The following is a 24,846-nucleotide window of genomic DNA, read 5'->3' as shown; positions in this document are numbered from 1 at the left end:
ACATAAATCTCTTCTTTGTCATGAATAGAACAGTCTGGTTGACTTGTGCCTCTGGATTCCCGGGGGAGCATAAGGCGGGGCAACAGACTCGTTAGAGTCTTCCATCTTTCTGTGGAGAGTTGATTCTGGTATATATTTGATACAGTAAAATGCTAAAGATGCTGACTTTCCTGCATCATTCTGTTTTCGGAAGTCACAGCGCCTATTTTCACATGTTCATGCGATTTCGGTCCCCAGGGGCAGCAGCAGCAGTATCCCCCTCTGCCAACAGAACAGGCGGTGAATCCCGCCCCTCCTGTTGAACCTCCGACAGACGCTAAGCCTCCTCTGCCACCAGAACCTCCACCAGAGGAGGCAGAGAAGGCTAAGGAGAAACAGGTGATTAGTGTTACCTGGGTTTCTTAGAGTTAGACATAAGGTTTATATGAATTTAACATTTTTGGGTAAATTACTGATTGTTAAAACCCCAGCAGTAGCGGTTTTGTATTTTTAATAGTGAAAATCAGCACTAAAAAGAGGGTATGAACCACAGCTTTGCTGAGTAATAGTAATTTCAGTTGAAAAGGAGATATCAGAATCCCTTGTCTGCTTTCTGTTCTTTGAGTATTGACTTCTTTTTTCTCCTCCCCCAACTCTCCAACCCCTTCCCAATTTCTGCCTAGTGTCATGTGTGTATGAAAATTGATCACTTTCATGATCTCTGTGCATGCAGTTTTTTCATAATCTCTGATGTCAGTTTTTTCCACGACAGCCACAGCCTCCTCCACCGATGCAGCAGTGGCAGCAACCCCCACCCCCTCCTGAGGAGCCGGCTAAACAACCTCCACCCCCTGCACCTCCTGCTGCTGAAGGTATGCACCGCTCATTACATACAGGTCAGTTGGGTAGGCATTTGGGGTCCTATGTCAGATTAGCCGGGGCGAGGATGTAGCTCAGTTGGTAGCGCGCTGGATTTGTATCCAGTTGGCCGCTGTCAGCGTGAGTTCGTCCCCACGTTCGGCGAGAGATTTATTTCTCAGAGTCAACTTTGTGTGCAGACTCTCCTCGGTGTCCGAACACCCCCGTGTGTACACGCAAGCACAAGACCAAGTGCGCACGAAAAAGATCCTGTAATCCATGTCAGAGTTCGGTGGGTTATAGAAACACGAAAATACCCAGCATGCTTCCTCCGAAAACGGCGTATGGCTGCCTAAATGGCGGGGTAAAAAACGGTCATACACGTAAAATTCCACTCGTGCAAAAAACACGAGTGTACGTGGGAGTTTCAGCCCACGAACGCAGAAGAAGAAGAAGAAGATTAGCCTGCACAGTGGAACCCCCCAAATAACAATTTTTGTTTGTTTGCTTAACGCCCAGTCCACCACAAAGGGTGATATCAGGGCGGTGCTGCTTTGACATTTAACGTGCGCCACACACAAGACAGAAGTCGCAGCACAGGCTTCATGTCTCACCCAGTCACATTATTCTGACACCGGACCAACCAGTCCTAGCACTAACCCCATAATGCCAGACGCCAGGCGGAGCAGCCACTAGATTGCCAATTTTAAAGTCTTAGGTATGACCCGGCCGGGGTTCGAACCCACGACCTCCCGCTCACTGGGCGGACGCCTTACCACTAGGCCAACGTGGTGCGGTCCCCTTATAACAATATAAGACCTTCAAACATCTAAGAAATCAGGTCTTAAAAGGGAGTCAAATTTACAGAAGTCATGAACAGACAATCTGAGAAAACATGGTTGAAAGGGAGGGAGTCTGGGGCATTGGGGATCTTTAAAGGCGGGTTCCACTGTGTAAGTTGTTGATCAGTTAGTTGATGGGTCGTCTTCCATTACAAACCTAGGGGTGCATGCGGCTATGACGGAAGCCGTAATTCTGCTTTTTTGATAGATGTACCTGTAGAAATGTATGGGGAAAAAAATACAGATGTGAAAGAAGAGTCCAGGACATTTCAGGCAGAGGTTTTGAACCCCACATGGGTTCGAATCCCGGCTGCGCCTGGTGGGTTAAGGTGGAGATTTTTCCAATCTCCCAGGTCAACTTATGTGCAGACTTGCTAGTGCCTTATCCCCCTTCGTGTGTACACGCAAGCCAGGGGTCGACACTAACTTATTTGGCCTGGGGCCAGTGTGGCCCTAGAGATGGAAATTGCTAGGGCGGAAAACAAAAATCTGGGGCCATATTGATGAAGAAGGTATAACATTACCTTCAGAATCCCCACTTTTCCAAGTGGTTCTCCGCCATAAGATCTGCACGGGCGGCAATGCATTGTCTGTTTTTCTTCATCGTACTGAAGCCAGGGAAATTCTTTCAACCATTTGACATTGAAATTACGACAGCGCTTCTCACTTTTGGCTGCATCGGTCTCCTTTTTTCGTTTCTCTCCACCCTGTTCTTCATCTTCATTTCCATGTCTTTTTACACCAGGGATGTGTCGCCACATTTTGCGTTTGGCATTTGAAGGCGATAATTATCTCTCACGCTAAAGAGCGAAATCTGGGAGTTATTTCCCTTGCGGCATTGTCCTTCGACGATTTCAATGGTTTTTTTTCTTGACTGCGGCATTGATCGTAACGCAAATTTCAGTGACGACTTTGACTGGCGATTTTTAGTGATTGGCTCTGGCATTAGAATTTTCGGTTTGTCATTGTTGGAATTTATCCTGGGGCGGAGTGGACCCCAAGCTTCGGCAATGGTTGGGGTGGAACACAAAACTCTGGGGCGTTCCGTCCCCCGCCCCCGCTAGTGTCGAACCCCACAAGATCAAGTACGCACGGAAAAGATCCTGTAATCCATGTCAGAGTTCGGTGTGTTATAGAAACACAAAAATACCCAGCATGCTTCCTCCGAAAGCGGCATATGCTTGCCTAAATGACAAGGTAAAAACGGTCATACACGTAAAAATCCACTTGTGCAAAAACACAAGTGTACATGGGAGTTTCAGCCCATGAACGCAGAAGAAGAAGAGAAGAATCCCACATGCACCCATGCTGAAGTTCTGTGTTTGAAATATGTATGCAGTTACTATTGTGCATTCTTGAAAGTTGAGTTTTGTTGAATTAAAAGACTGCAAAGTTGACAGAATTTTGATACATGTTGTACTTGTAGCGAATCAAACTGCATGTAGTTCAGTCTCTGAGAAGGGGTTCCACACAGCCATTGTGACTGCTGAATTATTTACACAATTATTAACACAGTTAACGGCACACTATTGTGACAGAATATAGGATTGGCCTCTAATTACATTTATAAAACAAGCACACACAGTCATGAGAAAGGTGCATACAAATTGAAAGTTTGTGACTGCAAGGTGCATGGTTGCCACTCTTCCGGCAAGGTGCCGGAATTCCGGTTTTTAAAAATGTCCACAGCCGGAAATTCCGGGTTTTCAATTTTGTTGCGGAAAAAAAAAATCAGAGAAAAAAAATCGTGTTTCGCTTGGTTGAATTTTGACCAGAGATTCCGATTCGAGTTTTGAAGCTCTTTTGGCGGGAGGAGAGAATCTGGGCATTGCTAAAGCCGCCATTTTTCTAGGTGTATGCGATTTGTCGATGCGAGAAAGTTTGTTGTGAAAACCGTTGCAAATTTTGCTTCAACATGCCGTACATCAGTGAAGATGACGATCACTCTAAGCTTGAGAAACTGGAGGCGGGTATAAAAAACAAGTGGAAGTGGGAATGGCTAGCAGAGAAGAATGACACAAACACAGAGCATCAAACTTGGCTGAAGAAGATTGATTTGACTGGTACGGGGTTCTGCATCATTTGCTCCAAATCTATCAAAGTTCTTCTCTCAGCAAAAAGAAGACTGTTGTACCCAAAAAAAGGACACAAGCAACTCTCGATTTTTTGTTTTCTTGATCAATGATGAGTGACATCCCAGAACTGAAAGCTTTTTGATACATTTTTTGATACATTTTTCCTGGACTTCTGAAGTTCTGCATTGTTCAAGATCTACACTTTTTCTGTCAGTGTCATTTTGGAGGACTATCACCAACTACATATGGCTTAGTTTTTGGACTTTAAATCTGTTCTGTTTACCAACTTCAAAACTGTGGTTCGGAATTAATATGTCATGGTGTGTGTGTGTGGTGACAAGGGTAGGTAGTTAAAGTTCACATTGGATTCATGCAACGAGTTTTTGTTTCTCGAGCTGAGTGAGGTAGACCCAACATCCCAGAACTGAAAACTTTTTGATTGGAAACAATTTCCTTGGACTTCAGGTAGGACTTTTTGTTCAGCGTAAACTGAACTGTTCATGAGGCATTTGTCTGTTGATTGATTAAGTCTTTGTTGTGCTGTTATCAATTGCTTTGAAGGAGGATATTATTTTGTAAATAATTTGCAGGGAAGGCCAAATAATGGCTCTCAGATCTTAAGATTTTTCAACGGTTGCCCCCCGTACCCCCCAGCAGGGGTGCTGCCCCTGCACCCCACATACTTTCATTTTTTATACATACTTTTTATTTTTTGGGGGTGGCAACCATGAAGGTGTGTGATTATGTATTAGTTTGATTTTTTAATGTGGGGAAAAATATGATCAACTGTCACATGAACTTTGCAGTGGATCCTGTTCTGAAAGCTCAGATGGATGAGCTGTTTCAGGAAGAGGCAGAGTTTAACGTGCAGTACGACCAGTGGAAGCAGCAGTATTATGACTGGAAAAATCAAAACAAAAGTAAGTGATGAGAGAAGAATTTAATATTTTGAATATATATGACACAGAAGTAGTTGGTTCAAAAGATAATAAGGAAGTGATTTCAAAAGGTAAAGATAAAGTCAATAAGTAAGTGATCATAATGTTGACATGTGAGAAGAATTTAAAGTTTGTAACCTGACACAGAAGCAGTTGGTTCAAAAAATGATAATAAAGGGATTTCAAATTTTAAAGATAAGTGAATACAGAAATGGGACATGTTTTGGTTTGCTTCCCACGTTGAAGTGATTTGCTAACAGACGTTTTATTCACCTCGGCAGATCACCCCAACCAGGAGCAGTTTGGGCAGTACCTAGCGCAGTGGAAAGAGTACGAGCAGCAGATGGAAGATCGGCGTGCGGACCTGGAGTCTCGCAAGAAAGTCATCCATGATGCTGTCAAGGGACCTGGACATTCTTCAGCTGCTCCGCCTGTCAGTGGACCCTTGGCAGCAGGCCCCCAAGGTCCTAGGCCTCCTGGTGCAACCTCCTTCATCGGTCCTCAGCCACCAGGTGCTGGTCAATTCCAAGGGCCTCAGGCTGCAGGCGCTCAAGGTCCGGGAGCACCGGGTCAAGGTCCCAGGCCTCCTGGTCCAAACCAGTTTCAAGGTCCTCATGCACCGGGCCCCGGTCAGTTCCAAGGACCCAAAGGGCCGGCGGGTCCAGGAGGCCCCAGGCAGCAGGGGCCAGGTGGACCAGGACCCAACCAACCGTTCTCTGCTGGGGGTTTTAACAGCCAGGGACAGGGTCAGTACAGACCACTGCCAGGGGAATCTTCAGCTGGGCCGTCTGGCCAAGGTGGGAGGGGAGACGGGGGAGGCCGACCACCTCTTATTCCAGGAGGTCCTGCTGTTGCTGGACAAGAGGTGAGGGTCTGTTTGTGTTTGTGCAAAAACAGTTTCGTCAGTGTGCTGACACTGACTAGTGCGGTGACTGCGTTTCTGTTGTCATTGTATTTGAGCCTGTGACAAAAGGTCGTTGACAATCGGGACTGAAAGTGACAATTTCCAAAATGGATTTAAAGTGTTCAGTTTGTGCATGTTTTAAGTTGTGTCCTTTGGCTATCTGGAAACGTGTTAAAAGATACTTTGAGCAACACTTGACATGATTTTATCAGTTGTTAGTCGAATAATTTGAGATTGTTGGTTGTGACACAAGACAAACTAGTTCACAAAAAATAAAGGCAAAAACATCTCCAAAGTTTAAAACAACAGTTAAAACTTACTGAAACAAAGGTATATAACTATCCCTGTTAAAATTCATCCAAGATTGTCGAAATATATTGTGTTTATATGATGTAATAATATGTCCACTGTGACTACCAACACTCACACATCTTGATTATTTCCACTCGCATCAAATAGAACCACCAAAACTGACCTCAGTTTTTTGACTCACATGCGAAGCAAAAGTGAGTCTATGTACTCACCCGAGTCGTCCGTCCGTCCGTCCGTTCGGCCGGCCGGCTGGCTGGCCGGCCGGCCGGCCGGCCGTCAAATACCTTTATTTCCTTCAATCAACACACAAAATAATTGTCATAACATGACAGCATGAACATGGGTACACATTTGTGCTGTTGGTTGTCGCTAAACAGGAATGGACATATTCGGATAAATGAAATGTGCAAGATTTGGATATAAAACATCAGATATATATCTCTGTAGCAGCTAACACACATGGCAATGTTGTTTTTCTAGAATTAAAGTATAAAAAGGAACATGTCTTTTGATATTAGTTACAAAAACATCATTTCCGCTGTTGGTTGTCACCACCCTGCAATGGACATACTTTTAAATGTGAACAATAGTCAAAGCAGTAGTTGGTTGTGACGATTCTGTCGGTCGTGGTGTTATTAACAAACTAGAATCAAACGGACATACTACAGTCTCTTACCTTCACGTTTTCGTGTGGCCATTTTTGAAACTGAAAGCGAGGCTCTCCTTACATCCGGCATGTTCTGGTTTATGCAAAAGCTAAGATCGGACCAGCTACGCATTGTGTAGTGGAAAAATCGGTGAATCTTTGGTCGTGACGTTCGGACAAACTATCAGCCACGGCACACATTTTTTCAAAATACCGGTGATGTTCAAACTTTCCTATATGCAGTATATGGTTTTATCGTTATTACTGTTGTTTATAAAGGAAAACATGTTTAAACTTGTTCAGGAAGCGATCAGGTGAAAACAAAAAAAGATAAATGGGAAACACATCAGTGGGACATACGCGAGTCACAACCGACTGACTGATTCTTTTGGGTCAAAATCATCCGAATTTACAACAGCTTTAACCATAATGTTGACTGGGGTGTATTTTTCAAACCTCAGTTGTGTGGTTACTTGCTAAAAATTAGTGCTTATGATTTTGGATTTTTTTTTTTTATCAACAAAGTAGGTGGTGAACACACCGGACACGTTCTCAGGAGGGAAACAAAGAACATATTTATACTTTTTTTTATTTTTTTAATAACATCCAGATTCACAGACATCAACATGTTGTCATATGTATCTCTCATGGGTATATTCAAAACAACAAACCAACACAAAAATAGTAAAGCTTTTGTGAAAACATTTTATTTTCTTTGCAAATGCACAAGGGTATACCGAACGACCTTTTGTCACAGGCTCAGTTACTTCTTCAGTCTCTGTGTGTGTGTGTGTGGTCCAACCTTATTGCTTGAGAGTTTTTGTGTTTGTTCAGGACCTTACAATTATTTTGTTTTTGTGGTTGTGGTTTTTTTTTTTTTTTCAAGGATACCTGTTTGTTTGAAAACTTCTCTTGCAAATGAGAAATTGTATGTTTTAGAGTTTCAGACTTTATAATGAGTAGTTTCATCATTAGGTGCAGAAGCTTTGTGCGTCATCCTACTCCAGACATCAATTAACCTGTCCCCACCAGTTGACAATCTGCTCTGTGATTTCAGGGCCCCAAGCCAGGCAAGCCCTCAGATTTTGGTGAGGCTGGGGAAGATGACATGGAACTTGACGAAAATGGACCAGATGACAGCAACCCCAACGTTCAGGACTTCCCAAACCAGTACCAAGATCCACAAGGATTTCAGGGACCCAACTACGGAGGCCAAGGACCGCCAAACTTCCCTGGTGGAAGAGGAGGAGGAGGACCGGGGAACTTTCGCGGCAGAGGAGGTGGCCCTCCAAACTTACAAGGAGGTGGTCCACACAACTACCAAGGAGAACCGAATTACCAGGGCGGTCCGGGGTGGCAGAACTACGATAACCAAGGACAGTACGGCCAGGAGGACAGCAACCAGTACGGTGATGATGGGGGCTGGCAGGATCAGAATCGGCCCTGGCAAGGGGGTCAAGGAGGGCCCTTCCACGGCAACAGGGGCGGCAGGGGAATGCTCCCCAACCAGGGGCGGGGAGGCTTTGACAACATGGGTGGTCGTGGACGAGGCATGGGTCAGGAAGGCTACGGTGGCCAGGAAGACATGAACCAAGGTGGTTACAAAGACATGGGCCCTGGCGGTCGCGATAACATGGGCCCTGGGATGGACCAGGGAGGGTTTGGTGACATGGACCAAAGGGGGCCTGGAGAAATGGGCCGAGGTGGGTTTGGCGGGCGCGGCGGAATGGACCGTGGTGGCCCAGGCGGCATGAATCGCGGCGGATTCAGAGGCAGGGGCATGGGACCAGATGGATTCAATGGCCGTGGTGGACCACCCATGCGAGGCAGAGCAAGAGGTGGGCCTCAGGGCTTCGGAGGTCCTGGTGGAAACTTTGGTGATGATTACCCACAGGGAGATTACGATGACAATGGTGAAAATCAAAACATGGATCAGTATGGAGAAAATCAAAGCTTCCCGGGGCAGCAGTCGAGGTTTGGGGGGCCACAGTCATTTCAGGGGCCGGGGATGGGAGGAAGGGGTGGGCCAGGTAACCAAGGGCGTGGCGGTCCAGGCCAGTTCCCAGGCAGAGGTGGACCGGGACAGAGAGGGAGAGGAGGTCCTTGGCAAGGTCCTAACCAAGGCTTTAACCAAGGATCTGGAAGCTTCCATGAGGACGAGTGGGGTGATGGTCAAGGGACCGAAGATCAGGGACCTTTTGACGTGGGTGGTTATGGCGACCAGTTTTCAGCCCGTGGTCGAGGCGGGCCACCAAGAGGGGGACCACCCAGAGGAGGACCTCAGGGATTCGACTCTTCCAGAGGCCGCGGGGGATTCCAGGGGCCGCCGGGTCCTAGGGGAAGGGGTCAAGGCTTTCCTGGTCCTGGAGGTCGTGGACGAGGTGGAGGTCCTGTGTCTCTGCTGTCCATGCAATTTGATGAGGATATCATAAAACAGCGGCTTGGCAAAGACGATGATTCTGAGTAAGTGTTTTAATGTTTACTTTATCAGACTTGATTCTTCTTGTTCTTCTGCATTCATGAGCTGGAACTCGCATACACTCGTGTGTTTGCACAAGTAAACTTTTATGTATATTTCCGGGGGAGACCTTATTCAGGTTTGCCAGTATATGTACTACTAAGGTAATCGGTTTTATAAGGGATGTGGGGAAGGGGAGGGGATGGGATTGGAAAGCGAGCAACATCCTAGAGACAGTTGTAGTTTTAAAATTAACATGGATTTTTGACTGTTGTATTTACATTTAGGCTAATATGCCAGAACGTTTGCATAATTCGATACTGTATTTCATTTATTTGTCTACATTCTTTTCATTTGAGTATTTTTTATGTTTACAGGAAACCTGAGGTTGAGGAGGACTCTCTTGAGCAGGTACTTGTACACGTTTGGTGGTCCCAAATACTTTTTGTCAAGCCTCAGACAGTGAGAACTTAAACAAATACAAAATATTTCTTCTTTTTCTGCGTTCATGGGCTGAAACTCGTGTCTTTTGCCTGAGTGGGTTTTTATGTGTATGACGGTTTTTACCCCGCCATTTAGCCTATACGCTGCTTTCGGGGGAGCAAAATACAACTATTGTTTTCATTGTGTTCTAGACGGGGCGGGGATGTAGCTCAGTCGGTAGCGCGCTGGATTTGTATCCAGTTGGCCGCTGTCAGCATGAGTTCGTCCCCACGTTCGGCGAGAGATTTATTTCTCAGAGTCAACTTTGTGTGCAGACTCTCCTCGGTGTCCGAACACCCCCGTGTGTACACGCAAGCACAAGACCAAGTGCGCACGAAAAAGATCCTGTAATCCATGTCAGAGTTCGGTGGGATATAGAAACACGAAAATACCCAGCATGCTTCCTCCGAAAACGGCGTATGGCTGCCTAAATGGCGGTTAAAAGCGGTCATACACGTAAAAGCCGTGGGAGTTTCAGCCCATGAACGAACAAACAATTGTGTTCTAGACTTGAATTTCTATTTTTACTGTAATGTGTGTTTGTGTGTGTACTTTGTAGTTCTCAGTAATAATAAAGCTTGCAGGGTTCCACACAAACCTAAAAGTCAAGGGTATTCATATTCTTTCAGGAAAAAAGTAAAGGGTTTTTATACCCCTTCCAGATTTTTCACTGGGTATGAGTGAGGTCGGTTCTTTCGTTTTGCGAGGCATTTTTTTGAGCAGGCGACAGCACCGGATAGGCTAAAGCGAACAGTGCCATCGAGATGATTTTAAAGATATCGCTCAGTTTGAGGACAAGGGAGGCAACCTCTGCTTCACGGCGTGTCAGTGTCGACAGAGGAGTGGTACGAACACGGCGTGTACTTTAGTGGTCTCGGTAGAGCAGGCGGCCTGCGTGCTGTTGCTTGTAAACTAGCAAAGGCTATACCCCTTTCAGCGTTTGACTCGTACGTTTGTTTACCTCTTTAGAAGAAAACAGTTACGTATTTATACCTCTTCAGAGAGCATCTCGTACGTGATTTGGAGGGTCAAAGGGTATTATACCCTTAATTAAATTACATATTCTTACTCCGAATCATATAAAGCATTGACTTAGTCTGAGATGCTAAGGTCTGAAAAGGCTACCGCTTCTTCGTCTTCTGCCTCCGTGGTTGACGCTGCAGTAAGTCAAACTGGTCCACCAGCCCTCGTGAGGCTAACGGATGCTCCCTTCTGGGAGACAGTTCCTTGGTGCAGGATCACAACCCGCAAACTTCTGTTCTGACTCACCCAATTCACATTGCGTGCACGGCCGTTTCAGAGCAAAGGCAGCATCCGTTTTCTGAGCTGCGCTTCCGGTTTTTACCGGAAGCATAGGTCCTCCATCTCAAACACACGTAGAGGTCTTGACTGGAGTTGACCGAGGACTGGCCTACAGGCGTTCGGGCTTCCGGCCCCAGTCCACGCAACCTTCGCTTCCGCATTGTGCGGCTTCGTCTGTTGCTTTTCCGGCTCTGTCCGTATACACTGTTCCTCTTCCTGACGCTTCCTCTCGGATGTCGGTGAGTGAGGAACAGCGGCTGGCCTACGGGCATACAGGCTTTCAGCCTCGGCCAGGGCAAATGTCACTCCACCCGTTGGGTGTTGGGGCTACTGCCTATTCAGTTCCGGTTGCTTCGGGTTTTGCCTCGTCTTACTTTCCCCCTCATTCCAGTCAGGGTGTGAGTTAGGACGGCTTCCGGGTGTATGGGTTTCCGGTCATCCAGTTCATCAGTCCGTCGCTTGATGATTCTGATGCACAGTCTCTGGCTAGCGAGCAGACACGTTCTGGATTTCCGTCTAAGCTCAAGGTTGTGCTTGAAGCTGTGGCAGCCCTTCCTCCAGCACCAGGTAGAGTGCACTATTCTAGTACTCGGGCATCGACTTTAGCAGTCCTCAGTTCAGGAGGATGCTATGATGTTCTACGAACAGCTTTTTTGAAGGCAGACGATGTTTCATCAATTTTGAGAAACGTCGTCGGGACTCGACAGGACATTTCCCTTTCTACGCCCGGCTTGCGGCAAGCAGAAGCGGGTCAAGTCCTCTTCAGGGTATTTTTTAGATTCCCACCGCCTTGTTGAAGCTATCTGCTTTATGTGATTTGGAGTAAGAATATGAATTTAATCGAACATTTTAAAAGTAAATTTTCATTTGATTAATATACTTACCCGAATGACATAGTTTATGCCCTCCCGCCGACCCCGCTTATGGTTTTCTAGTTTTCTTTAAAGCCGTATGATCTTGACCACGTGTTGAGGAGCGGTAGTGACGTAATACACACCAGTGGGAGGTAACTCCCCCGGTCTGTGGTCATTACCATGGCTACCTTAACCTTTTTTGTGGTTGGGTTGCTTCCCTTTAAATTGTTTAAGACGGGTAGCCCTTTCAGACCTTAGCATCTCAGACTACGTCAATGCTTTATGTGATTCGGGTAAGTATATTAATCAAATGAAAATTTACTTTTAAAATTTTCGATTCTACGTGATGTGGAACCCTGAGCTTGTATGGATCAAGGTTGTTCCCAGGCATCGGGTCTTCAGACATTTACGCATACTGTTTTGATCTGACACATTGTTCTGACCCCATGCCGGTTGAATGTCGGATAGCTTTGACACATGGGATATGTTTCTGGCCAGGACATTTTGACCAATATATTTTGAATCCAGGTCGAACTGATTTTTTGTCTTCTGTGTCTGGGAAAAGTTCAACACTGATGGATTCTTGTAGCAAGATAGCTGATAGAGATAGTCTGTGCATTTGAAACCTAACAAAATCTGCTTTGGTTTCAGGAGGGCCGGGGCTTGGGACAAGAAGCTCCTGTGGATGTTCCCAAGGCCATTCCTCTGAGTGGAAAGGAGCTGGGCCTGGGGGACAAGCTGCCGTTGTCCTTTGGCAGAGGGGGAGGCTATGAAGAGGAGGAGGAAGAAGAGGAGGAGGAGGAACCACAGGGATGGAGCTTTGGACAGGGTAGAGGAAGGGGTCAGGGCTTTGATCGTGGCCGAGGCAGAGGCCGTGGAGGTTTTCACCAAGCAGAGGATGAAAGCCAAGACTTTGATGCTCGTCAAGGCGAATGGGTGGGTGTTTTGGGATGGAGCTTACAGTGAAACTGAAACACCAGAATTAGCTTTTCAATTTACAGTCCTAAATTTCTAAGAATCAATATTTGTTTTGTGTATAAGAAAAGAAGGGCTGATTGGACAACAACAATGCCAAGAGAAAAATCCTGACATGGCTTTAATCAAGAAAACAGTGCTTTAGATTATGCCTCAAATTGAGATTGATTATTGATCATCAGGTTTTACAAAAAGGAGCACAAGAAAGTTTATGAGCTTAAGGTTTTACAGACAAGAGCAAGTTTATGAGGAAGCAGGGGTTTGGGCTCTGGAGATTTGACAGTAAGAAATGGTTAGAGAGATCTTCATGTTCATCAGTCTAATAATGACTGTGGTATTCTCAACTCATACTGATTTTTTTCATTATGTTTTAACAGATGGGCGACAACCGGCGTGGAAGAGGCCGAGGATTCGGTGACCCTGGCAGAGGGAGAGGCGGTCCATTCGACGATGGTGGCCGCGGGAGAGGAGGCCCATTCGGCGACCGCGGCAGGGGTAGAGGCGGTGCTTTTGATGGCGGTGGCCGAGGGAGAGGAGGTCCTTTTGATGACGGTGGCCGAGGGAGAGGAGGTCCTTTTGATGACGGTGGCCGAGGAAGAGGAGGTCCTTTTGATGACGGTGGCCGAGGGAGAGGAGGTCCTTTTGATGACGGTGGCCGAGGGAGAGGAGGTCCTTTTGATGACGGTGGCCGAGGGAGAGGAGGTCCTTTTGATGATGGTGGCCGAGGGAGAGGAGGTCCTTTTGATGACGGTGGCCGAGGGAGAGGAGGTCCTTTTGATGATGGTGGCCGAGGGAGAGGAGGTCCTTTTGATGACGGTGGCCGAGGGAGAGGAGGTCCTTTTGATGGCGGGCGTGGTAGGGGAGGACCTTTCGGCGACCGCGGCAGAGGAAGGGGGGGACCTTTTGACGATGGAGGGATGGGCAGAGGGGGTAGAGGCAGAGGGTTTGGTGCAGAAGGGCCAGGTTTTGACGAGGAAGAAATGGGTGGGCCGTTTGGGCGAGGCAGAGGAGGCCCTCCTGGGCTAGGGAGAGGCATGGGACAGTTCCCGATGGACAGAGAGACAGAGATGGGGCCCGGCGGACAAGACCCTTGGGGTGGTTCTGAGCTGCTAGAGGCTGATCCAGATCTACCGCGAAGACCTCCAATCCCAGGGGACTGGCCTCCACCCCTGGCTGACAGGCTGAGGGATCCAGCGTACCCCGTCGACCCCTATCGCCGACCGGTGAGTTGCTTTTGTTTCATGGTTCAAAACCTCTTTGCATTGAATAAGAATCAGATAACGATAAAAGGCTCTCTGCATTGGTTTTTCAGAGATGACAGAAACTGAAATCATCATTCGTTCAGTATTAAAGGCTCTGTGCATTGATTTTCAAGGATGACAGAAACTAAAATCATCATCCGTTCACTTCTCGACACGCTTATTGAATTCTTGTTTGCTCTTGGCAACAGACATGGTTGTGTGAGACTTAAAAATCGGTATAATTCTTTCAACATGTTGTAACTTGATATAATTATGAAGGCAAGAAAGCATGAAAACTAGAAACTTTACAAATTAGGGTGTCTTGAGACATGATCTGTAAAATTTCTCTGACCTGATGTAAATTCGGTATTTGAAAAATTGAATTGGAAAATGTTAGTGTATAAATTCAATTGTTTATGAAGACTAAGACATGCTCCTCATAACAATTAATATGGTTATTTTGTATCTTCTCGCAGCCTGTGGATCCTTTAGATCCATTGGACCCTTATGCCCGCTTGAGAGACCCCTACGCTCCAGATTACGACCCATACCTTGAGCGCGAACTTCTCCTGAGAGAAAGGCGGTTGCGAGAAGACCCCTACAGTGACCCATATGACCGGCTCCCTTGGGGTCGAGAACGAGAAGGCCTCCCTCTCGCTCCCCCTCCTCCTGCAGAGCCGGAACCACGGTTATTTGTTCCAGCAGAAAGTATTGACTACGGTCACGGCCCTGCTGGTAAAGCTGCTACTGAAGATGCTACTCCCGCAGGTTTGTTCTTTCACTTTTTTTTCTTTTTTTTTTCCAGTATTTAATTTTAAACAATTTTTTTTTATTACTTTATCTATACTGTTCAAAAAAAGAAACGCATAGCTGCTACTTGCCAAATTTGTTTTATTTTTCGAAAACATTAACAGAAAATCCAATATTTAGATTATTTGTTTGAAATTTGGTATGGACACAGTTGAATGCACACACAGTTCATTTGCATCTTCAAATCAATCAGTCAATCAATACGATTGGGTGCCGAGGCTGTCAAGTCAGTAGGGGGTGTGACTGCCTTGAGCAGCAACAACTGCCCGGCACCTTCTGGGCATGGACTGGATCAGATGCCGGATATCTTGCTGTGGGATGGTGTCCCACTCCTCCTGAAGTGCCTGCAATAGATCGCGGTGATTTGCCGGCGCTTCTTCTCGCCTGCGCACACGTCTGTCCAATTCATCCCAGAGGTGTTCTATCGGGTTCATGTCTGGCGACATGGATGGCCAGGGAAGCACCTGGACATGGTGGTCGGTGAGGAACTGGGTGGTGAGTCGTGCTGTGTGCGGGCGAGCGTTGTCCTGCTGGAATATGGCATCCTGGTCAGCCAGAAGAGAAAGGGCGTGTGGGCGCAGAATTTCCTCCACGTATCGCTGGGCAGTTATGCGCCCTTGGACGTGCACCAGGGTGCTCCTTCCAGCGGTATTGATCGCTCCCCTACACCATGACGCCTCCACCACCATGAACGGGTGCCTCATCCACACAGTTGGGCGCGTAACGTTCGTTTACTCTCCGGTAGACCCTCCTCCGACCATCATGTCGCTGGAGCAGGAAGTAGGACTCGTCGCTGAACCACACGTGTCTCCAGTGATTCCGGACGGTCCAGCGAAGGTGCTGGTTGCCCCACTGCACTCGGTTCTGGCGATGGCGGCGGGTGAGGACAGCTCCTCTGTGAGGTCTGCGAGCTCTCAAACCAGCTTCATGCAGGCGGTTCCGCACGGTCTGGTCCGATAATCGGTGTGGCCCGGGGAGAGCCTGGACAGAAGATGAGGCCGACAGGAAACGATTCCGGAGGTGGCGGAGCCGTATGAAGCGGTCGTGAGCAGCAGTTGTCGCCCTTGGTCTTCCCGCTCGTGGCAAGTCAGCAACGGAGCCAGTGGCTTGAAACCTGACCCACAGTCTACTGATGGTGCTCTGGGACACGTGGAAGTGCCTGGCGATTGCACTTTGACTTTGGCCTGCTTGTAAACGACCCAATGCAATTTGGCGGTCTTCTCTGCTCAATCGGGCCATCTTTCGTCGCTGAATTGTCGTCTGATTTCTTTGTGGCGAACAATCCGCTTTTATGGGTTTTGGAAGACATGGTGAGAGCTCAATATTCCCCGAGTTTCACGAGATTACACTGAAGCATGACGAGTGGTCATGCCAAATGAGCAATTTTGACATTGTAGCCACTGATAACGCATGCGTCACGTGCAGAGCTCACTTGTGGCAATGGACGAAAGGTCTACGACCAGATAAACATTTTCCGCAGTTTGGTGGATATCCTTGTAGCCATATAACTAAATTAACCAAATATTACAAGCTATGCGTTTCTTTTTTTGAACAGTATATTTATTTATTATTTTATTGATTTATTTATTATTTTATTGATTTTATTTTTTATTGATTTATTGTGTGTCTTTGACTTGTTCTTGTGCTGGATGCATTCCTGGTCGTTCACAGTTTGCAGCTCAAACATAAAGGATGTCCCAGTTTGGGATTAATACAAAGATGTGACTTTCTGACTTTCTGATATAGCAAGATTTGCTCCTGAGACACGGCTTTAATGACTGAATAGCTATTGCTTTGCTGAAGGACAAACCACACCGACTAAACAAGCCAAGACGTCTCATCTTGGCCCTCTCTTGTGAAGTGAAATCTCTGACTTCAAAAGCAGAACTTAGTTTGTGAAGACGTCATAATACAAATAATGGTGTCACGTAAACATTCTGTCACTTCTTCTGCATGTATCCCAGGAACTGAAAAAGAATTTTGAAGTTTGCCTTCCTTACTTTGTCATATCAGTGGTAGAATATTACTGGTGAGATAGCCGCTAGGCTGTGTGTATCAGTATTGTATATCTTTTAGTGCTTACAAAACAAGGGTATGAAAGTTTGCTTTTAAACTACCTACTCTTCATATTTCTTTCTTTTAATTTCATGTTGACTTTTTTAACGTGTGTGTATTTGTCGTGCAGTCAAGCTGGAGGTGATCGATTATGGCCACGGCACCAAGACGGACGACCCACTTGCAGACCTCGACAGGGAAGCAGATAAATTTGAACGTAGTCGAGATCGGCAATCGGATCAACCAGATCTGGACTCACGTTATCCACGGAATGACACAAGCTCAAGATTCTCAGACCTGAGAGGGGAAGGAACGTCACAATATCCAGATGACAAGAACGTGCTTGGCGACAGAAGCAGCTTTGAATCTCGATCACGCTTTGAACTTGATAGAGGCTTTAGAGATCGCTTTGACAGACCCCCGTTTCCTGAAAGAACAGATCGAGGTGAAGAGGATAGGTTAAATCCGTTCAGTGACAGAGATAACCGTTCAACCAGAGATGAGCGTCCTGATAGATCTGAGAGAGGGTCAGACCGCTCGAGCTCTTATGACAGGTTAAACAGGCCTGAAGATGCAGGGTTTGGTGAGAGAGACAGAGATAGATCTGATGGAGGCAGAGGCAGGTTTGACAGAGATAGGCAGGACCGAGATCGAAGGGATGATCGATACAGAAGGGACCGAGACCTTCATGGAAGAGACAGGGAACCTCTTGGAAGGGACAGAGATCCCTTCGGTAGGGACAGAGAACCTCTTGGAAGGGATAGAGATCCTTTCGGTAGGGACAGAGAACCTCTTGGGAGGGACAGAGATCCGTTTGGTAGGGACAGAGAACCTCTTGGGAGGGACAGAGATCCCTTTGGTAGGGACAGAGAACCTCTTGGAAGGGACAAAGATCCATTTGGTAGAGACAGAGAACCTCTTGCTAGGGACAAAGATCCATTCGGTAGGGACAGAGAACCTCCTGGAAGGGACAAAGATCCGTTTGGTAGAGACAGAGAACCTCTTGGAAGAGACAAAGATCCATTTGGTAGAGACAGAGAGCCTCCTGGAAGGGACAAAGATTCTTTCGGCAGAGATAGGGATCCATTTGGAAGAGTCAGAGAGCCTCTTGGAAGAGATAGAGATAGAGATTCATCAGCAAGGGAAAGAGACTCTGCCGGGAAGGAAAGAGAACCCTTTGGAAAATCAAACCCTGCAGAACGAGAACCGGAAATTGTTGGAAGAGGTCGTGATCAGTTTGGAAGAGACGGAGACCAGCCAGGGAGAGAGCAAGGTCCTCAGCCCAAAGAAAGTGTTAGAGATCCTGTGGGAAGAGATAGGGATTCTGTTGCCAGATCTGAGTCTACTCCCAGACCCGACAGAAGTAGTAGACCGGACGTTCCAGTAAAAGCAGTCTTAGACCGACCTCCACCAGATTTGAGACCTGATTTCCCGGATCGTGGTCTGGGTCGTCCACGTGAGGTCGATCGCCTACGAGATCCTGAACGCGGTGGATCAAAGGATAGGTTTGTGCTTTATTTTTTTCTGAATGAGTGAAGTGTTATTTTTAAAGGCATATGTACTCGATGACTATACACGCTAATTGCTTTACCAACAGCTGGAGACATGCTAAATTAAGTTCCCTGCAAAATATTGTGGTCTAGGACCCCTTCAATGTTGAGATATGTTAATTTTCATTTTGATCTTGATCGTCCTATTTATAGATTTGGCAACACATGTAACGTTGATGCAAGGGAGCTAACACCGCGGCTTTGTTGACATCCTCACTTTTTCAGAGGCTAGAACAAGCTGTAATGCATGTATTATGGTCCGCGCATGGTGACATATCGTCATTATATGGTCTTATGGTGCGTTTGACATCGATTATGGGCAAACTACACTTTGTAAACACGGGAGCGCGTACATATGCCTTTAAGTTTATGTGGTGTTCGTGTGAAATATGTGTAAGATAAGTCTGCTTTTCCATTGGATGTCCAAGTGGTCTCTCCATTGTTTCACAATCACAGTTTTGTTTTGGATAGCGTGATTAGGTTTTTAGAAAACAGGGTAAAGACTCCCAAGGTTGGAAAAAGGAAATATGCACACATTTGAAGAGTAAATCACTACCGATCTAAACAAAAAAAACAACAAAAAAAAATAGGGGGTGCAGGCTGAAATGTAAAACTTACTTAAAAGGGATGGTGGCAGTACAAAGGTAGAGCCTCGCCGTACACTAGCATCTGTGAGACAAGCATGGAACCAGCCACAAGTGACCCTATGTTGCATGTGTCATTCGTAACAGGCATATTTTGGTCAAATTTATAGACAAAGGGACAACAGATAGTTTCTATTATTTGGGGGTGTCCTGCTGCAGAAAAAACCTCACATTACATGAATCCTTGTACAGTGTAACCCACCTTTTAAGACCTTGAGAAATCTGAGATAATCGGGTCTTAAGGCCAAACAAAAAAAATTGTCTGTTTACGATAACCCGACCGACCCTATTTTTTTCGCGCGACCCTAGACTTTTTTTTGGCATTTGGGGGGGAAAAAAAAGAGAGAAAAAAATGCAAAATAACGTAAAAATATGGGGTTTTTTGAAAGAAAAAAAAAAAAATTTCCCGACCTACCGACCCTATTTTTTGGCCTATGTTACCGTAAACAGACCTATTTTTTTGTTTTGGCCTAAAAAGGAGGGAGTCTTAAAAAGGAGGTCTATTTACCAGTGGTTATGAATAAAGCAGGAGGGTCTTGAAACGGAAGATACCTTAAATTGCAGGGTCTTAAAACAATAAAAGGGGGGTTCCACTGTATTAAAAATAATCTGAATTTTTACTTTAGGTCTCCACGTGACTTCAACCGATCTCCTCGCGATTTCCACACGCCACCTGTTGCTCCCACGGGGACTGAGAGGGAGAAAGTGGAGGACCTGATCTGTAATCCTGGCCGTAAGACCCGCCCTCCCCATCTAGTTGTCATCGTGCGGGGTTTACCAGGCAGCGGGAAAACCTACGTCAGCAAGCTACTGAGGGTGAGAGTTTTGAGAAGAACGTTTCACTGTGTCCAAGGTTGTTCAGTGGATTTGTGTGTGTGTCTGTGTATGTGTTTGTGCATGCGTGTGTGTGTCTGTGATTCTGTGAGGTATGTTCTCATGAAGCAAAACATGGGTTAACAAAAATTGTATGCATAGTTTTAATTGCTCTTTCTTCTGCATTTTGGGGCTGCAATTCCATTATGCGGTCATATTTTTACACAAGTAGACTTCTATGTGTATAGTGGGTTTTTTCCTCCACGAATTTGGTAGTCATGCAGTCATAGTCGGCTTTCGGAGGGTTCCTAATTGCTGAATTGTAGCAACCACTTAGCTTAAAAGGTATTTGTGTGCAGAGCAGTTTTTATTTGAAGCGTGTTTTCAGGAGAAAGAAATTTCCAACGGAGGGAGCACTCCCCGCATGCTGTCACTGGACGACTACTTCATGGTAGAGGTGGAGAAGAAAGAGACCGACCCAGACACTGGCAAGAAAGTCACTAAGAAGGTAAGCACACAGGGTATTTGTACTCTTATCAGCCCATGGTCTCCCACTCTATGAAAATGTATCTTTAACTTGAAAAAGGGCGTTGAGTTTATTGCTTGAAGGTATTTTTTACCACTGTTGCTTACCTTTGAAAGACAAGTAAACTGCACTTACACCATTTAGGCATGGTACACCACGATTTCACAGAAATCAGCGAAAGTTAAAACAATCCTAATGCCTTGATTAAATTACATATTCTTTACCCAATTCTCATAAATGCATTGACTTTGATCTCACATGCTAGATGTCGAAAAACTACTCAAATTACCTGCCCTTGTAGGGTGGTAACCAAGCTAAAAAAGACGCCATAGCCGTTGCCATGGCCTGACCCAGCCTGGTTACTCACAATACCCCGCGCGCCACGTGGGCGGCAGCATCCTGAAGAATCATTCTCGACTTTCGACTACTCACGGTCGGACGTGTTTGGATTTACTACTCTCGCGGCCTTCTTTTACTGGCCTGTCTGTTGGACTAGCTGGTGTCTTGGGGGCTTTACCTGTTCGCTGTTTTGGTGAGACCTTTCCTTTTTTGGTTGTAATTGTATTTTGTGCTTGCTTTAACAGACACGTGCAGATATTTTTTCTGTGTGACTGTTTGTTGACTTAGTCAAGCCATTATGGCCGATAGCAAGCTCGATCAGTGCGAGGCAGGAAGGCGACTTGGCTCTTCGCCCTGTTAGAAAGGGTAAAGGTAAAGGAAAGTCAAAAGAAAAGAAAGAGTTTGACCTACCCGCTATGCGGGTTGAAGACCCGGCTAACAGTACTACTTTTCTGGTTCCCATTCCCCCTCAGCACGCATCTCCTCTTAAAGATAATTTGCCTGGGCCTTCGGCCCTAGACTCGCTTAAAGATGAACTTTGTGTTTTTATCACTAAGCAGCTGGCGTCACAGGAGGCGGGGCTTGCACTGCCCCCGTCTGTTAGGGATTCTTCCTCTCTGGCACGTTTGGTACCGGCCTCTTCGGCAGCCGCGGAAGGCCTTTCTGCTTCTTCTTCGCACTGCTCGAGTGCTCCTGGCCATCTCGGTCCGACCCCTTCTACCTTCTACCGGGGTTTTCTCAGCAGTCGACCGTAGATTCTCTGCGGTCGTCCCCGTTTGTTGAAGGCTCCCTCCTGGGGAGGGTGGCCCTGGATGCCCGGCAGAAGAAGCTGCAGGAGGCAAGGCATTTGGCGGGGTTTTCGGCAAAGCCCCCCCAGAAGTCTCAGTTTTATTCTTCGTCCAAAAACAAGAAGCAACACAATTCCCAACGCCCGAAAGAGCAGGCTAACACGGCGGCACCCTCTCGGGGGGCCCCTTATCCGAAAAAGCCGTCGTTCGGAAAGGGCAGGGGGGGGGCTCGTAAGCCCAACCCCCAATGATGCGCTCCCAGTCGCACCACCCCCTCACCCCCCACACTTGTTGTGGCAGGGGGCCCCTCCAGGGCTCTATCCCATTGGCAGGCGTCAGTGCACAGCCAGTGGATAGTAGGGGTGGTGCGGTCGGGCTTCAGGCTTTTGTGGGAGGAAGACAAGGCCCCCTTAACCAGGGAGCCTCCTCCCTTTCGTTTCCCGGCCAGTCCGGAGGCCAAGTCTGTCTTACAGGCGGAGATCGATTCGCTGCTGGCAAAAGCTGCTGTGGAGGAGATTGTCATTCACACCTCCCCAGGGTTCTATGGACGGCTGTTCGTAGTTCCCAAGGCTTCGGGCAGGTGGAGGCCTGTTCTGGATCTTTCCCTGCTCAACACGTTCCTCAGAAAGATCAAATTCCGTATGGAAACCCCGGCCTCAGTCAGGGAAGCCCTTCGCCCGGGCGACTGGGCCACCTCGGTGGATTTGACGGACACCTACTTTCACGTCCTCATGCACCCCACCGACAGAAAGTGGCTTTGCTTTCGCTGGGTTCATCAGATTTTTGACTCACATGCGAAGCAAAAGTGAGTCTATGTACTCACCCGAGTCGTCCGTCCGTCCGTCCCCCCCGGCCGTCCGGCCGGAAAACTTTAATGTTGGATATTTCTTGGACACTATTCAGTCTATCAGTACCAAATTTGGCAAGATGGTGTATGATGACAAGGCCCCAAAAAACATACATAGCATCTTGACCTTGCTTCAAGGTCAAGGTCGCAGGGGCCATAAATGTTGTCTAAAAAACAGCTATTTTTCCCATTTTTCCCATTTTCTCTGAAGTTTTTGAGATTCAATACCTCACCTATATATGATACATCTTTTGATACCAGTTTGGTTTACCTTGCTTCAAGGTCAAGGTCACAGGAGCTCTTCAAAGTTGGATTGTATACATATTTTGAAGTGACCTTGACCCTGAACTATGGAAGATAACTGTTTCAAACTTAAAAATTATGTGGGGCACATGTTATGCTTTCATCATGAGACACATTTGGTCACATATGATCAAGGTCAAGGTCACTTTGACCCTTATGAAATGTGACCAAAATAAGGTAGTGAACCACTTAAAGTGACCATATCTCATGGTAGAAAGAGCCAATAAGCACCATTGTACTTCCTATGTCTTGAATTAACAGCTTTGTGTTGCATGACCTTGGATGACCTTGACCTTGGGTCAAGGTCACATGTATTTTGGTAGGAAAAATGTGTAAAGCAGTTCTTAGTGTATGATGTCATTGCTAGGTTTAGCTGAAGGTCAAGGTCAAGCATGCGAGTCGTATGGGCTTTGCCCTTCTTGTTCAGTTCAGGGCTCTGCCCTTTGGCCTATCGCTGGCACCTTGGGTGTTTACTATGGTGATCAGGCAGCTGTGTGTGCTGATGAGACAGAGAGGTATTCGTCTCAGGACGTACCTCGACGACTGGTTGGTGTTGAATCAGAGTCAGGCAGTGTGCAAGTTGCACACTCAGATCGTGTTGAACCAGGCTTCTTTTCTGGGGTTCTCAGTCAATCAGGCAAAATCGGAACTCACCCCATCCCAGAGGTTTGTTTACCTAGGCATGTTGTTCGACACGGTCTCGTGGACGGTTCGGCCTACTCGGGAGAGAGCGTCTTCAGGCTCTCATTTCGGCCTTGGCGGCAGGAGAGCACGCCTCGGTGAGGGTCTTGACCTCTGTCCTGGGCCAAATGGAATCAATGGCCACGTTGGTTCCTTTGGGGAGGGTTTTCAAGAGACCGTTTCAGTCTTCCCTCAAGTCCCTTTGGGAACCATCTTCTCAGGATTGGGACAAGATTGTCTCTCTCCAAGGTTGGTTTAGTCAGACAACGAGTCGTTGGCTGGATTCGGATTGGATTGCTCAGGGGGTTCCCATCGCTCTTCCTTCCCCGGACTTAGATCTTTTCACGGACGCCTCTCTCTCCGGATGGGGGGCCCACATCGGAGATCATACAATCTCGAGGCTCTGGACTGGAACACAACTTCTTTGGCACATCAATCGCCTGGAGTTGGAAGCGATGGCTCTCAGTCTGCAGGCTTTTCACCATCTTCTTGTTGGCAGGCATGTCAGGTTGCATACCGACTATCCCACAGTGGCAGCCTATATCAACAAACAGGGGGGAGCACGTTCGCGCCCCTTGTCAGACAGAGCTTGCGAGATTCTGATTTGGTGCCACTCACATCAAATCAACATCTCGGCGAAATATCTCCCCGGCAAGCTCAATACCTTGGCCGACTCGCTCAGCAGAACCTCTCAGGTGTTGCATACAGAGTGGACCATCACCCACAATGCTCTTCGGCGTTTGTGGATGCAGGTGGACAAACCATTGATAGATCTCTTTGCCACGAGATTTTTCAAAAGGCTGCCGATCTTTGTGTCCCCTTTTCCGGACACTCAGGCTTGGCAAGTCAACGCCCTGGAGATCTCGTGGACAGGCCTTCAGGCCTATGCGTTCCCCCCCTTTCCTTTGCTCGGCAGAGTGGTGCGGAAAACCGAGATGGAGCGCCCTGCTCTTCTGCTGATAGCTCCCATGTGGCCAGTACAGCATTGGTTCCCCGATCTGTTGGCTCTGGCCAAAGGACCTCCCATTCCTTTAAATCTGGTTCGGGGAGATCTGGTTCAACCAAGAACAGGCCCTTTGCCTACACGGCTGGAGGTTGTGAGGGCAGCATTACAGAAATCAGGTGCTTCTGATCTGACACTGGATTTGGTGCAGAAGGCACACAGGTCCTCTACTTCTTCGGTTTATGCGTCGCATTGGTCGGCCTGGTCAAAGTGGTGTATTGAGCACGGGGTCAACGCGGTAGCGCCTCGCTCTATACAGGTGGCTAATCACCTCTCGTCTTTGTCGTCTAAGGGCAGCTCGGCCTCTTCTCTGAGGGTCAGGCGTTCGGCTATCTCAGCTACCCTGAATCAGATTGGTCGCTCCATTAGCCTTCATGGTGTGATCGCTGGTGTCATCAGAGGGGCCTCTTTGAAGGAATCCAAACGGCGGACCCCTGTTCCTGCTTGGGATTTATTTTTGGTCTTGGAGTTCTTGCGGTCCTCTGCGTTTGAGCCTTAACAGACTTCCAGTTTGCTTAACCTTACTCGTAAGGCTTTGTTCCTCTTGCTCCTGGCCACAGCCCGCAGGGGCAGTGAGATAAATGCGCTTTCTGGGTTACCGGAGGACGTGTCGTTTGAGC

At 47.1% G+C, this 24,846-nt stretch overlaps 1 protein-coding gene across 2 annotated transcripts in view; it reads left to right on the top strand.

The window, feature by feature from the left end:
- LOC138951950 (uncharacterized) overlaps positions 1-24,846 on the top strand; it is a 50,858-nt gene that overhangs the window by 5,446 nt on the left and 20,566 nt on the right. The window contains exons 3-14 of one of the 2 annotated variants that reach the window (XM_070323517.1): positions 238-378; positions 752-851; positions 4,561-4,674; positions 4,974-5,557; positions 7,612-9,017; positions 9,390-9,423; positions 12,303-12,587; positions 13,004-13,849; positions 14,344-14,635; positions 16,863-18,237; positions 19,553-19,742; positions 20,128-20,247. In XM_070323517.1, the coding sequence (XP_070179618.1) occupies positions 238-378; positions 752-851; positions 4,561-4,674; positions 4,974-5,557; positions 7,612-9,017; positions 9,390-9,423; positions 12,303-12,587; positions 13,004-13,849; positions 14,344-14,635; positions 16,863-18,237; positions 19,553-19,742; positions 20,128-20,247 (5,487 nt within the window). Of the gene's footprint in view, positions 1-237; positions 379-751; positions 876-4,560; positions 4,675-4,973; positions 5,558-7,611; positions 9,018-9,389; positions 9,424-12,302; positions 12,588-13,003; positions 13,850-14,343; positions 14,636-16,862; positions 18,238-19,552; positions 19,743-20,127; positions 20,248-24,846 lie in introns of both variants that reach the window. The other variant, XM_070323516.1, reaches the window with a different exon arrangement.

Source organism: Littorina saxatilis, linkage group LG17, assembly GCF_037325665.1.
Source record: "Littorina saxatilis isolate snail1 linkage group LG17, US_GU_Lsax_2.0, whole genome shotgun sequence".
Classification (NCBI taxonomy): domain Eukaryota; kingdom Metazoa; phylum Mollusca; class Gastropoda; order Littorinimorpha; family Littorinidae; genus Littorina; species Littorina saxatilis.
The sequence above is the reverse complement of the archived record's forward strand: the minus strand, read 5'-3'. Positions and strand labels throughout refer to the sequence as shown.